Source organism: Vipera ursinii (assembly GCF_947247035.1).
Source record: "Vipera ursinii genome assembly, chromosome: 6".
Classification (NCBI taxonomy): domain Eukaryota; kingdom Metazoa; phylum Chordata; class Lepidosauria; order Squamata; family Viperidae; genus Vipera; species Vipera ursinii.
Genome location: NC_139515.1, coordinates 78,179,134 through 78,195,453, shown reverse-complemented (window position 1 = coordinate 78,195,453; position 16,320 = coordinate 78,179,134). Strand labels below are relative to the sequence as shown.

Sequence of the window (16,320 nt, the reverse complement as noted above, 5' to 3'; positions counted from 1 at the left end):
AGGGACACTACAATCGTCATAAATACATGCCAGTTGCCAAGCTTCCAAATTTTGATCATGTAAGTATGAGGAGGCTACAATGGTTGTAAGTGTGAAAAATGGTCACAAGTCACTTTTTTTCCAGTGCCGTTGTCACTAAACGAATAGTTGTAAGCTGAGGACTACCTGTATGGGCAGAAAAGCTTAAGCAGTTCTTTATTTTGTGACCTGGGGTTTACTGAGGTCAGGCATGGCCAAGGCTAGTGGGTGATGTGGACAGGAACATGTCAAGGGTGATATGGAAGTCACTTCCTTCCCATATCCCAGGGGTGGGGAACCTTGACTCTTTTATGACTTGTGCTGGCTCAGGAATTCTGGGAGTTGAAGTCCACAAGTCATAAAAGAGCCAAGGTTTCCCCACCCCTGCCATATCCCAATCCACCTCCCTAACCGCTGCTCTAGCCTGGCTCTATCCATCCCCAGGGTAGTTCTCCTTCATAATTATTTTTTCTCTTCCTTTGCAAAGGTGTCTTCATTACATTCAGATTTCTGCCAGGCCAAATTCGTGGGGTTGCCATGCAAATCTTGACTTTCTTCAATGGAGCTGGTTGCATCATGGGCGCCTTCCTTATCCAAATAACGTACATTGGTTCACAAGGTAAAATATCCCATCTATTTAGACTATGTCTGGATGTCACTATTCTTTCCTACTATTCTTTTCTTACCTAAGGGAATCGCCATTTGGTGAATGCCAAGTGCTGGTCTATGACTCTAATAAAGATTTGGTTTGATTAATGGCTGAGAGAGACTTGAACCTGGTTCTCCTTAATGCTAGGCAAGCACTTTAACCACTGCACCACATTGTCTGTATTTGTAATCACCCCTTAATTAGCTTAATCAGTAAAACAAAGACCACCTCCATCTGTCAAATCCAAGTGAGAAAACGTTCAAAACCATGCACATTATTTTTCTGTCCTCTTTCTCGTTTTCCTTCTCCTATTTCTTTATCTTCTTCCTTTGCTGCCTAGCTGATTATCCCATTACGAAAGGGAGGTAAATAATAAGATTGATAATCAGAGGATGACCGTCAGATGTGAATGTTCAATAAAATTCCTATAATGGTCTGTTGGTAATTCACCCAAAAATAAAATGTTTTCTGCAGTCAAAATGAAGATAGGTGATTTTTCCTTACTCCTTTTCTATTCTTATACTCTTCCTATTGACCATTGACATCCATTAGAAATAGCAAAGTCTAACAACCTGCAGTGAATTGATTTTTTTTCCATGATTAAGATGGGTCACTAAGCTACGGCTGTATTCCTCCTAATATAATGAATCATTCCAATTTTGAAAGGTAGAATAATTAATAGGAGCTGTTACAGAACTCCTTTTTTTAAATTCTCCTCAGAAAATGAATTAAAAGCCCGTACATTACACTACCAGAGCATAGGGTGGGCAGAACTTTTTTAGCAATGCCCATGCCGTATTTCAAAATATTTTCTCCAGGATGGCTTGTATTAAGCACATAAGATGATCCGTTTCTTTTTTCCCCCCCTAATAATATTTTATTAGTTCGGTAATTTTACATTTGAGTATTTAGAAAGCAATGTGGTGACTGGATTAATCAATAGTTCAATAACATACATAAATCTTTAGTACAAATCTCAAGTTACAACATCAAATATAGGGTTTCTTGCCTGAGCAGGGGGTTGGACTAGAAGACCTCCAAGGTCCCTTGCAACTCTGTTATTCTGTTAATAATTTTAAAAGAACAGCCTAGAAGGCAGTCAAAGCAAGGAATGCACAATAGCAGTCAGTGAAAATATACCGAAGTTTAAAGAGATAAAGAATTTGGACAAAAATTAGTAAAAGGTAAAGGTACCCCCACACATGTGTGCTAGTCGTTTCTGACTCTAGGGGTCGGTGCTCATCTCCATTTCAAAGCCGAAAAGCAAGCACTTGTCCGAGGACATCTCCGTGGTCATGTGGCCGGCATGACTAGATGCCAAAGGTGCATGGAACGCTATTACCTTCCCACCGGAGTGGTCCCTATTTTTCTACTTGCATTTTTACGTGCTTTCGGACTGCTAGGTTGGCAGAAGCTGGGACAAGTAACAGGCGCCCACTCTGTTATGCGGCACTCGGGATTCGACCCGCCAAAGTGCCGACCTTCTGATCGACAAGCTCAGCGTCCTAAACCACTGAGCCACCGCGTCCCTGCGGACAAAAATTAGTAGATGTTTAAAAGTCTTGAAGAGCTAAAATGTCTTCATCTAGTACAGAAAGGATAGCACAGGGGGTGATAATCTAAACCAGTGGCCCCTAACCTTTTGGGCACCACGGACCGGTTCCGTGGAGAAAGATGTCTCCGCGGACCAGAGGGGGCATGGTTTTGTGTGCTGCTTCTATCCCGCGGATGGAGCTTTGTATGTTTGTGCAGCCCAGTTTCTGGCATGCCATGGACCGGTGCTGGTCCACAGATTGGGGGTTGAGGACCCCTCATCTAAACTACACTGTATAGGGCAGGCATGTCAAACTGCCGGCCTATGGGCCGGATGCGTCACAGCAAAACCGCGCCCACCCCATTGCCAGCAATGGGGAAAAAGTCCCAATATGTCATGTGACATCATGTGACATCGCAAGTTTGACATTCCTGGTATAGGGTATTCCACATTGTTAGCAGTAGCTGGAGACAATCTACAAATACAGTTCTTACAATGGAGTCAGGATGTTGGCCCACGAAGAGTGTATATCCTTTTTTTATTAGATGTATATCCCAGCTTTTTTTAGCTATATAAGCCCACCTTTATTTTGTACAATTCAAGGCAGTTGTGGAAAAACAAGCACAGCTGGGGGTGGAGTCAAGAGAGGAATCAGCCTGGAATCATTACATTCTCACAAATGGTCTTCATCCAACCCCTCTTGAATTCTGTTGACTCTTACCTAGAGTCAGTTTAGTGCTGACCGTTAGTTGACGAGATTCTTTTGTGTAGCCATGAGCAATAAATTGGCTTAACTGGAACTTAATATTTGGTCTGGATCCTTCATGCCTGACAGCAGCATACATAATGTGGCTGCACTATTTTCTCCATAACAACAGCAACACTTCGAGGTAGTTCGGGCTGAGAAAGAGTGATGGGTCCAAAGTCACCCATTTGGTTTGTGTGCCCAAGAAAAAAATACAGCTCCCATCCTCCTAGTCTGCAATTTGGCACCTTCACCAAAACATAGAAATGAATATTGTATGACTTAAAGCACCAACCTCAGACAATCCTGCTTGAAGAAAAAGCTTTTTTGCAACCTGTATAAATCAATTAAGGAGAGGAAATGTCTTTCTTTCCTAAGCATATGCCTGTTTTGCATAACATATTCCACTTTTCACATAAATAAGAGACACTACTGTCATATTTTGGAGTTTTGTCCTCACCGAAATTTTTATGTGAAATTCTGGAGGTTGTTAACCATAAAGTTGCAATTACAATATAACTTTATGAACAGTTGTAAGAATAAGGAATTTTTCATTTTCTTTTTAAGAAGGAAAAAAAACCTCCAGCATCTATGCTTGATTAGGGGGATCCTGTGATTTTAAAATAAATGACAGGCACATCACTGAGATCTCATTTTCTGTTTAAACCAGGGGTCTTCAAACTTGGCCCTTTTATGACTTGCAGACTTCAACTCCCAGAATTCCTCAGCCAGGCATACTGGGTTGTCACGTGACTATGCCCCTTTATGACCATCATGAGCTAGGCCAGGGGTAGGCAACCTTGGCTCTTTTATGACTCGTGGACTTCAACTCCCAGAATTCCACAGCTGGCTCAGGAATTCTGGGAGTTGAGGTCTACGAGTTATAAAAGAGCCAAGGTTGCCTAGCCCTGAGCTAGGCAGTGGTGGGATTCAAATATGTGAACAGCTGGTTCTCTGTGTGGATGCCACTTCTGGAAGTCTGTTCTGTGCCTGGGCAACAAAGAATTGGCTACTGGTTCTGCCGAAGTGGTGCGAACTGACTGAATCCCACCACTGAAGATAGGACCATGGTGGGTAGGCTCCATTATGGTGATAACTTGAGGACTACCTATAGAACAAATGGGCCAGACTTCCTACAGAGAAAACAACTATACTACGCTGTAGCTATCTTGATATGCTTCCAAAATTTTTATCAGTTTATCACTTTATAGCACATATACCGTATTTTCCTGAAAATAAGACCACGTCTTATATTAATTTTTGCTCCAAAAGACACATTAGGGCTTATTTTCAGTGATGACTTATTTTTTTCATATACAACAATCTACATTTATTCAAATAAATAATGTCAATACTATTATTTATATCTAATTATATATTAATATTTTATAATTCAATACATCCATCATGTGTTGCAACGGACGTACTATATGTGTCTGTCTAGCTGATGATCTTAACTGGGGCTTATTTTGGGGGTGGGGCTTATATTACGAGCATCTTGAAAAATCACGCTAGGCCTTATTTTCCATTTGGGTCTTATTTTGAGGGGAATACAGTAGTTACATTTGGAAATGGACATAGATTAGGGATGGGCAACTTTTCAAACCAAGAGCCATGAGACATAGTGACGACATAGGTCAGGGGTAGGCAACCTTGGCTGTTTTGTGACTCGTGGACTTCAACTCCCAGAATTCCTGAGCCAGCCATGCTGAGGGGAAAGGGAGAGTTTCCAAACTGAGCCATGCTGGCTTTGGAATTCTGGGAGTTGAAGTCCACGACTCATAAAAGAGCCAAGGTTGCCTATCCCTGACATAGGTAATAAGCATGTAATCTTTGCCTCTTTTTTGTGGGGGCGAGCACAACAATTGAGCCCAAAACTTCTCTTGGTAAGTGAGACATTTTCTAAGTGAATTTTGTCTCATTTTACGAACTTTCTTGCCACAGTCATTAAGGGAATCACTGCAGTTGTTAAGGTAGTAACACAATTGCTGAGTGAATCCAGCTTCCCCATTGACTCTGCTCTTCAAAAGTTTGGAAAAAATGATCATGTGACTTCAAACATTGCAACCATCATAAATATGGGTCAGTTACCAAGCATCCTGTGATTCCGTGCCAGCCTGTGATCCCAAGCAGCTGAGTCCGGGGAATCAGAGGAGGAGGAGGAGGGGCCTGGGGAGCCATCAGAGTCGGAGGAAGGCCCTGATGAGTTACCAGTCTTACAAAGTGAGGAAGAATCTGGCCCCTCCACTCGTGGTCAAGCTGAAAGCCAGCTGGGCTGGAAGGCTGAGTCAGACTCAGAGGAAGCACAGCTGGAAGACCTCAGAGACACATGTAAACGTAAACAGGTCACATGAGTAAATCAGAGGGAGGCAATGGGATGACTCCAGGAGAGAAGGAGAAAGCAGTGAGAAGCCACGCCTTGGGGGCTGCGTAACAAAAGGGAATGTGTGGTCAGGGCTGGTTGCTGACGGCAACCGTTTGCAAAGAACCTCTGTGTCAAGAGATGGTGGTCTGTTCATTTTACCAGTGAGTTATTTCCTGTTTTGGCTCGTGCTCCGTTTTGTTTGTGGACAAGGTCTGTAACTCAAATATAAAAGGGTTTATTTTTCCAGTCTACTGTTAAAAGAGGGGTTGCCTTGTGAAGTAACAAGGACGTACGTAGGCTGGGACAGAACAGCATCTGAATTTTAATCACGTGGCCATGGGGCTGCTGCAACAGTCTGAAGTGTGAAAAATGGTCCTAAGTCACTTTTTTACAGTGCCACTGCAACCTCAAATGGTCACTAAATGAACTGTTGTAAATTGAGGACTACATGTAGCAAGTTGTGCTACCCCAAACTAGCAATGTGATCTTGGGATGCTTGGATGGGGCATCAAACGGTTCTCGGACCTTGTGTAGCCTACAGATACCCACCTCCAGAACATAGTTAGAATTGTCAATGTTTTGGCCTCTTTCTGTGGGGGAGAAAAAATGATGTTCTTTGCGGCAAACAATTGGCATAGTTATCCCTCCCTTCCAGAAGACAATTTTATCCTCATTTTCACTTTGGATGCAGTCAGCTAGTCACATTTAGGAAATAAAGGTTGCCATGGATTTGATTTATTCATGATTTGGATTTATGGGCTGACAAATCACCAGACTGAAGTTGGTGGACAAAGCTACAGTAAAACAACCTCACTGATACGCTGTAGACCTTTCCACCTTAGTACAGGAGTGAAAGTTGACCCAGGTTAACAACATTATGAAGCTTCAGTTTCTCCTCCCCCCCCCGCCCCCCAGTCAATTTTTGGATTCTTCGTGGCGACATGAAAAATCCTACCATCGCCTAAAGAATCACAAGCTCATTCCTTCAAGCTACTATGGAAACCTTATAAAGCAGAAGTGGTTAAAAGCAGTCAATAAATTATCGTAAAAAAGGAGTCCCGGGTGTAATTGAGATTATCAGATTAGTTGCATTGTTGTCAAAGGAATTGATTAACCATCCCATGCGGGTCACCGGGAGTAGAGTTCAATCGGAGGGAGTATTTTACCTTTGCTTCCAGTTTAGTGACAATGTCTGGGATTATATTTATATTCATAGCTTTTAGGTGAAGCAAGGGTGAAGTCTATAGCCTTGTTTTCATGAATGGGAGAACCTGTTCTTTTAAATTCCATTCTCTATTGCCGTGAACGTGAGTCTTCCGTTAAGGGAGGGGTGTGGAGATACGGTACCTTGGTATTTCATTCAGCGACCATTTGCAATTATAACAGGGATGAAAAGGCAACTTTGTGACCGATCCTTGCATTTAAGACCTCTAGGTAGCTATATCAATTTATTTATTTATTTATTTTATTTATTTGTTTTTATATACCGCCCTTCTCCCGAGGGACTCAGGGCGGTGTACAGAGTAAGGTAGGTATACAGTTGAACAATGGTAAAAACAATAGTAAAAAACAACTGAGACCCCAAGAGCTATCAGGCCAGCCCGGACTGCTGGAACAGGTAAGTTTTTAAGTCGCGCCGGAAGGTGCGAAGGTCGGGGGCCATCCGGATTTCGGTAGGCAAGCAGTTCCAGAGGGTTGGCGCACCCACTGAGAATGCCCTCCCCCTGGGGGCCACCAGCCGACATTCTTTGAGCGGTGGCACCCTGAGGAGGCCCTCTCTGTGGGAGCGCACAGGACGGAGGGGTGTTGACGTTGGCAGAAGGTGCTCCCGTAGGTAGTCCGGACCCATGCCATGTAGGGCTTTGTATGTCATTGCTTAATAAATAAAGCGAAGGAAAGTGACTGCTTCAACTTAACGATCTCAGTGTGGTTTTTAAATGAGAACAATCTGTATCTGATATGTCTTTGCTGACGTTTTCCCTCCAGCTTCTCCAGTGCAGATAGTCCTCAATTTACAACCACAATGGATCCCCAAATTTCTGTTGCTAAGCAAGACAATTGTTAAGTGAGCTTTTCCCGCATTTTACGACCTTTCTTGCCACAGTTGCTAAGTGAATTAAGGTAATTGTTGACTTAGAAACACAATTGTTAAATGAATCTGGCTTCCCCATTGACTTTGCTTGTCAGAAGGTCGCAAAAGGGGATCACGTGACCCCAGGACCCTGCAACCGTCATAAATATGAGTCAGTTGCCAAGCTTCTGAAATTTGATCATGGGGATGCTGCAACGGTCATAAGTATGAAAACGGTCATAAGTCACTTTCTTCAGTCCTGTTGTAACTTCAGACATTAAACGAATTGCTATAAGTCGAGGACTATCTTTATGTCAGACAAATGGCCAGTTTTTATCCATGATTGATTAACCTTATCAATGTATATATTATAACTGTTATTTGGATACTGTGCTGTTTGGCTTACTATATTAAATAGCCTGAGCATTTTTAATTTTTACTTTTATCTGAATGAAAGATTGCATTCTGAAGTCCTAGTCCATAAAAAGTTACTCATGTTTTAGTCCCGGTGAAATTAACAAGAAAACTTAAATGGAACTATTTTGTATAGCATTATATTTCAAATAACTTTGACCATGATTAATTTTGTATTGGGATTTTAGCAAGGAAAAAAATATTACCAATGCTATATCATGCTTTTATGCATATAGGAGAACTTCTTTTCAATCTGATTTCTAAGAAGTGGTTTTAATTTATAACAGTCTGTCCCATTTACTAGTCCTGAACTAATTTATAATCCAAATATTCCAGACCCTACATGGGCACAGAAGTTAGAAGTTCCAATACTTAAACTAGGGTCTCTCAACCTCGGCAATTTAAAGATGTGTGGACTTTAACTCCCAGAATTCCCTAGCTAGCATGGGATTTGGGGAGTTGAAGTTCAGATATCTTCAAGTGGCTAAGATGGAGAAACACTGTCTTAATCACTATTTGCACCCAATGCATCTTGTTCTTCCAGAGTCCTGTTCTACTAGCAAAGTGGATAAGATATTCACTTAGAGGTTTAAGTGGTGCTCATCACTTCTTTTTAAAAAATCACATCTCTGAAAGATAGTGTGAAGATGATAAAATAAGACTTCTTCAGAAGTTTGATGAGTGCAAACAGATGACAAGTGACAGTGATATTTTCAGTACACACTGAGGAAGCTGGTTCCTCAAGGCACTTGTACATCCCTTGACATTTTAATGAGATATATGATAAATCCTATTCCCATCATCCCTCCCCCTTGTTTCACTCACACATAAACACACACACACTCTCTATCACACACACACACACACACACACACACACACACACACACACACAGTTACGGAAGTAACTTTATCCAAAGTTGTGTTATAAACTCAAATGCTGTGTTTTGAGTTGGTTGCTAAGAGGGAAGGAAATTGGTCTGAACCAATTCATTATTATACACATAACAACATAAAATCACAGCTTCTAGTTCCTTAGATGGTGTTGGCCTTTATACACATTGACGTCTTACCTAGAACCTAGATTTTGCGATGTGGTGGTATTATTATTATTATTATTATTATTATTATTATTATTATTATTATTATTATTATTATTATTATTATTATTATCATTATTATTATTCCGTCTAATTCATATGGTAGTGGAATTTTACTAGTTCACCATAAAATCCTGGCCCACAGCTTTTTTTCCAGTACATCGTGATAATGGTAATTGTTGAGAGGCGGTATGTGTATTCTCAGTCATCCAGGTTGCAGTTATCCCAAAGGTGCTTTTTAAAAAGGCGACTGGGCTTTTTTTGTTTTTTGTTTTCCTTGAAGACGTTTCGCTTCTCATCCAAGAAGCTCCTTCAGTTCGGTTCATTCTCTGCCTATTTTGCAAAGCACACATGATAAGTTAGACTGTTAAGAGTAAATGAGTTAAGTTAATATTAAACAATTAATATTAATATTAAATTTTAATACTATTAATAACGTTAAATTGTTAATTTTAATATTAACAAAATAATTAACATTAGCTAACCTTAAGTTATATGGGACGCGGTGGCTCAGTGGGTTAGGACGCTGAGCTTGTCGATCAGATGGTCGGCAGTTTGGTGGGTCGAATCCCGAGTGCCGCGTAGCAGAGTGAGCGCCTGTTAATCGTCCCAGCTTCTGCCAACCTAGCAGTTCGAAAGCACATAAAAACGCAAGTAGAAAAATAGGGACCTCTACGGTGGGAAGGTAACAGCGTCTAGTCATGCCGGCCACATGACCACGGAGACGTCCTTGGACAAGTGCTGGCTCTTCAGCTTTGAAACGGAGATGAGCACCGGCCCCTAGAGTTGGAAACGACTAGCACGCATGTGCGGGGGAACCTTTACCTTTTACCTTTAACCTTAAGTTAACAATGAGAAGACAGATGCTCAAGCATCCAAAAAAAGGAATACAAAGTTTAGATGCTTCAATAAGAAGGATTGCATTTTTGAAGATTTTAGACTTGTAGGAAAGAAGTCAGAAAGAAAGATTCTATTCTAGGCAGTTTTCAGCTAAAGGGGAAACTTAAGACTATAAATCTAACAATCTATGGAAAGTAGAGCAGAGGAATAAAAAGAGAGTCACTTGTTCAAGAGCTGTACTTACATAACGCCTCTAGGATTCAGATGGATAGATGGTGACAAGATTGATGCTGCTGGAGTTACATCTGTAACAGAGGTGTGGGCAAGGGACTTAAAAGTGCTATGAATGTACAGGAAGTCCTTGACTTACAACCACTTGTTTAGTGACCATTCAGAGTTACAACAGCACTTTATAATCATGTTTCACACTTACAACCATTGCAGTATCCCCATAGTCACCTGATCAAAATTCAGAGGCATGGCAACTGGTTCATCTTTATGACCGTTGCAGTATCCCGGGGTCATGTGATCACCTTTTGCGACCTTCTGATAAACGAAGCCAGTGGGGAAGCAGATAAGTTACTAGCTTAACAACTGCAGTGATTCACTTAACACAGGGGTCTTCAAACGTGGCCCTTTTATGACTTGTGGAACTTCAACTCCCAGAATTCCTCCCACACTGGCTGAGGAATTCTGGGAGTTGAAGTTCCACAAGTCATAAAAGGGCCACGTTTGAAGACCCCTGACTTAACAACTGTGGCAAGGAAGGTGGTAAAATGGGACAAAACTATTTAACAACCGTCCCGCTTAACAATAGAAATGTTGGGCTCAATTGTGGCCGTAGGTCAAGGGCTACCTGTGTGTAGCCAAAAACATGGTCTCTGATTTCATTTGGCTTTGATTCCACCCATCATCCTCATATATTGGTAGTCCTTGACTTATGATCGCAACCAGGCCCAAAATTCCCATTGCTAAGCAAGTTGCTAAGTGAATTGGGCCCCATTTTGCAACCTTTTTTTGCCATGGTTGGTAAAGTGAATTGCTGCAGTGGTTCAGTAAATATAATAATAATAATATATATATATATATATAAAGTTGGAAGGTATACCTTGGAGGTCATCTAGTCCAACCCCCTGCTAAGGCAGGAAACCCTATACCATTTCAGGCAAATGGCTGTCCAGTCTCTTCTTAAAAACTTCCAGTGTTGGAGCATTCACCGCTTCTGGAGGCAGGTTGTTCCACTGGTTAGTTGTTCTAACTGTCAGGAAGTTTCTCCTTAGTTCTAGGTTGCTTCTCTCCTTGATTAGTTTCCATCCGTTGCTTCTTGTCCTGCTCTCAGGCGCTTTGGAGAATAGCCTGACTCCCTCTTCTTTGTGGTAGCCCCTGAGATAATGGAACACTGCTATCATGTCACCCCTCACCCTTCTCTTCGTTAAACTACACATACCCAATTCCAGCAACCGTTCCCTATGTTTTAGCCTCCAGCCCCCTAATCATCTTGGTTGCTCTTCTCTGTACCCTTTCTAGAGTCTCGACATCTTTTTTACATCGTGGTGACCCCTCGTTAAGCGACTCTGGATTCCCCCATTGACTTTGCTTGTCAGAAGCTGACTGGGAAGGTTGCAAAAAAAAAAAAAAAGGTATCACATCCCAGGATGCTGCAAACCATCGTCAATACATGCCGGTTGAATTTTGATCTTGTGTCTCTGGGGATGCTGCTGCTACAGTTGTTAATGCGAGGACCAGTCCTAAGTCCCCTTTTCAGTGCTTTTGTAACTTCAAATGGTCACTAAACGAGCGGCTGCAAGTCGAGGACTATCTGCAGTGTGGTGTCCGCCATGGTGGAGAAAAACCGAGGGGGGAGGAAAATCTGAACTGGACAGTCAACAGCGGAAGAAAGTTGAAAGGGAGACAATGAGATAGCTTTGGGAATGTCAGTCAAACCAATAGGAGGTTGTGTGTTTACCCGCAAATGTGTATGGAGATTCTCAGACCTCCAGGTCATGTTGTTGTTCTTGTTCTTGTTAGTTGCGAAGTCATGTCCGACCCATCGCAACCCCATGGACAACATTCCTGCAGGCCTTCCTGTCCAGGTCATGGCTGTCCCAAAGGTGTTTTTTTCAAGAGGCAACTGGACTCTCTTATTTTTTCTTGGAAGACGTTTCGCTTCTCATCCAAGAAGCTACTTCAGCTCTTGAAGAGAGCAAGCAAGTCTCTTGATGTAGTGGTCTGTGAGAATAACCTGGAAAGACAGGAGGAGAAGCCCCAGACTAGAAAATGTTTGGATAACAGGAGTCTTGAGTTCAAAGCATGAACGGCAGTGAAGGAAACATCTCATAATAAGGGACCTTTCTTTAGTTCTCTGGAACTTAAAGGCAGGAAAGGGAGAAGCTCTTGTACGAGTTGAGTCTCAGCTGATTATTCTGCAGATCCTCTAACTAGAACAGGGGGTGTCAAACTGCCGGCCCATGGGCCGGATGCGTCGTGGTCAAACCGCGCCCACCCCATTGCCGGCTATGGGAAAAAAGTCACGATACGTCGTGACATATCATGTGATGTTGCGAGTATGACACCCCTGAACTAGAGGGTTAAGATGCAGTGATTTGTCAAGAAGAATTAAGGTGTTTAAGTGGAGAAAGACAGGTGAGAGAAGATAGGAGGGGCAAGGGCTGGGCTGATAGTACTGTGAAATGTTTAATCAAATCATTGATGGATATTTTCTAAACTCGAGCTAAGATAGGCAACGTGGGATGTCACCAGAGGTGGCAGAACTCAATTCCTCTTTCTTGAATTGTGGCATGATATTGGTACATTAAGATTCCCAGAGGTTTCATAAGCCTGCTTTATTGTTTTAAGATTTATTTATTTTTCCTAAGAGAATGGGAGGGAAACGGACCCTTGAAAATTGCCATGTTGCTGCTGAATTTGACAGTGCTATCCTAAAGAGCTTTAAGAATGTCAAAAATGAATGTGGGGCCTCTATGAAAGAATAAGAATAAGAAGGTAATCTTACTGAAACTGACCCATAATCCACAACAGAAAAAATAATTCTGCAATTGTGGGACTGGGCCAGAAGAGCCCATTGCAAGCAGAATTTGGTAATAGATTTCTTCTTTTTTTGCATTCTGACTCAGCATCTATCTATATTTCTCCCCCCTCTTTCTAGGTGAGTGGTTTCCAAACCTTCTAAATGAGGGTAAATTTGAGAGATTTTATTTCTTCTTGGCCTCATTAATGATTGTGAACACTTTAGGCTTCTGGACCACTTCACACAAGTAAGTCCTTAACTATTCAGCTCTTGGTATATTAATCTTTTGTAGAACAAGTCTGTCACTAAATTGAAGGAGTACCCTCCTATGGCTACTTTAAATGGTTCCCGGGCAGATAAGAGCTAGTAAATCTGATCTTAAGATTACAGGTAGTCCTCGGCTTATCACCACAATTGACCCTAAACATTTATTTTGAAAAGTGAGACAGTTGTTAAGGGAGCTTTGCCCCATTTCACGACCTCTCCTGCCAAAGTTAAGTAAATCACTGCAGCTGTTAAGTTATAACACGGTTGTTAATTAAATCTGGCTTCCCCATGGACTTTGCTTGACAGAAAGGCAGCTGTCATAAATATGAATCGGTTTGCCAGGCATCCAAATTTTAATCACAGGACCGTGGGGTTGCTGCAACGGTTGTGAGTGTGAAAATCGTTCATGACTCACTTTTTCCAGTGCCTTTATAATGGTCACTAAATAAATAAATGGTTCAGGATAATGTAAGTTTATTTTTATTTATTTTTTTATTTTAATTCCATTTATATCCCGCCCTTCTCCGAAGACTCAGGGCGGCTTACAAGCTTAGCAGTAGCCTTCATTCTATGTATATGCCTGCTTATTAGAGCTTTCACACACACACCCCAAGCGGCATTATTACAAAGTCAGCTTAATTGCCCCCAACAATCTGGGTCCTCATTTTACCTACCTCGGAAGGATGGAAGGCTGAGTCAACCTTGAGCCGGGTGGGACTCGAACCTGCACTAATTGCAGGCAGCTGGTGTTACTTAAGGAGGCATTAGCCCACTGCTCCACCAAGTTGAGGATTACCTGTACATAATCCATTCTTCTGATAGGATCTTGCATCGGTCCTTGAGGAGCAAACACATTAAGAGTTTCATACAAAGGGGCTGTAAGTTTTCTTCAGCAATATACAGCCTCATCTCATGCTGGGTAACCAGTCTGTCTCTCTTGCCTGGGAGAGGTTTCCGACTATAAAATGTTCTTCCACCGTTTAGAAACTGCTGAATCTGACGGTGAGGAGCTCGATGCTTAGCTTTTCGAAGTGAAACTTTCTCTAACCAGGATAGTTCTATCAGAAATGGTGCTTACACAAAGAAAATTTGAAGAATTGCAAAGTTGCCCAGGCTGGGTTGATGGGTGATTCCACCTCCCACTCTTAAACTTTCTTTTGATAGGCAACTTTATCCTTCAACACGAACAATCTGGCCAGATGTTCCTGACAGCCAGGAAGAACCCTTGCTTTGATTTAGCAATTCTCCCTTTCTCTCTGATTTTTTTTTCTTATATCAGACTTTGAAGACGTTAGGCATAGCCGTATGTTTTATAGTACTGCAAAAGAGGTTTAATTTATTTTTGCTTTGCAGATATAATAATCTGCGGGAAGACTATGATGAAGGATTCAGAGGGAGCCTTCTCCAAGAGCAGCTTTTACAGCATGAGAAATCACTTAAATTTTATGATAGCATCCTGGTTTGTCCCTCTCCCTTATCCCAGATGGAGACTCTCCTGTGAACGCACGCTTTGAAAATGACTGGCTGAGAACTTGGTCTACTCTGTCTTCAGACTATTGCCTGTCAGATTTTAATGATATGTTCCTTTCTTTGTTTATGGATTGACTTAGCAATAGTGGGTTGTAGTTTGTCTTTTTCATGTTTGCTTCTCTCTGTGAAAATTAATCCTATAAGTTCAGGACTTAACACCTGGACGATTCTAAATCCATACATCTCATTCCTTTTCCTATCACTGAGAGCTTCATGGGTGACAAAGCCTTTTAATAAGGCACATGAACTTTTTTCTAATGTTGTGCTCCTTATGTAGTATGGCTACCAGATCTTGTCTGCAAAAAAACCCCAGATGTTGGCATCACAGAGGAAGAATTTTCTTGTTTCTCTTTGCTGCCATGTAGTGGTCATCCAGATTTTTGCAGACTATATTTGGTAGTCCTGTATGTAGAGCAGGGGTGGGGAACTATGGCCCTTTTATGACTTGTGGACTTCAACTCCCAGAATTCCTGAACCAGCCTCAGGAATTCTGGGAGTTGAAGTCCACAAGTCATAAAGGGGCCATAGTACCCATGTCTGATATAACTATCTCCAAAGGAAAAGTTGTATAGTGGGAGTTATGTGAAACTTTATTAGATCCAAAGTCATTTTAGAATGAACTCATAAAATTTCTTATACCGTAACTCTCACTGTACAACTTTCCTTTTGAAAGACTACTTTTTTGAGGATAGAGGTAGCACTTAATGAAGGGAAGAAACAAATACGTCTGGATTCCTTGAGCAGAAGCAAAAGACTCTCATTCCCTTAGAGACAGCCACCTTGTATATATATTCCATCAGACTGAAATATATCAATATCTAAGTCCATCTCAGAGTGACAAAGGCGAACAAAAAAGATGTACGTCCGGCCAGTGTTCAAGTGAATGAGTAACTATTGCACTAAAATGCTCATGAGTTATTTACAAGAACATGCATAGAATCTTTGAAAGATCTTTTCTAATGATCCACAGAATGAATGGCACTCTGAGCAAATCATCAGGATCCTGAGGTTTCTAATGCAGCTACTACCTACCACTTTTATGCTTCTGCTGAACTTTGGGGTCTACCCTTATTGTTAGTATCTTGGCTAGTTGGGCTGACGTTAAACTCTGCCTGCTCCTACGTTCTCTGTTCAAACACTATGAATTAATCTTATACCGCTGACTGATTCAGCTGCTAGTGATTGAACACCTGCATATTTGCAATACGGTAGTTCCTGACTCACCTGGCAGTCATCTGCTGGATAAAAACCATGAAAGTTGACCATGAACAATGGCTGGCAGCAGTGCGCAGCCACAAGTGCGGAATAATGTATGGATCAATTTAGCTTGAAACTCCCAAGTTTAGCACTTAACCATTCTTTGCTTGCCGATGTCAAGTTTAGCAATAATGCAAGTATTTGTACAAGCAAAGCAGCAGGAAGGAGAAAAGGCTATTAGGTTTGGTCTGTACACTCTATCCCTTGCAATTGTGATGAGGGCATGAATTTTACCACCGACAATATACTTGCTTGTCATGTACACTTTATTTGTCTCCATGTTTTTCCCCCCCATGGGTAACTGATAGCTTTAAACAAAGATCTGATAGCTTTAAACAAAGATGCTTCTGATGAAATTGAAGGTGTGAGAACTGGATAGCTTACGTTCTTCTCTTTCCCTTTCTTACACCTTTTAACTATATACATTGCAAATGCTCTCTAATAACAGTGGTTTGGGAAGTGTTCTCAAGGTAGCAAGAGCAATAGCACTTAGACTTATATAC

At 41.6% G+C, this 16,320-nt stretch overlaps 1 protein-coding gene across 1 annotated transcript in view; it reads left to right on the top strand.

The window, feature by feature from the left end:
* Positions 1–14,531, top strand: part of SLC15A5 (solute carrier family 15 member 5) — a gene marked incomplete at both ends in the record, with an annotated part of 50,248 nt that extends 35,717 nt beyond the window's left edge. The window contains 3 exons of the mRNA XM_083366560.1: positions 506–637; positions 12,902–13,010; positions 14,384–14,531. Coding sequence (XP_083222686.1) covers positions 506–637; positions 12,902–13,010; positions 14,384–14,531 — 389 coding nt within the window. The remainder of the gene's footprint in view (positions 1–505; positions 638–12,901; positions 13,011–14,383) is intronic.
* Positions 14,532–16,320: the final 1,789 nt, after the last annotated feature.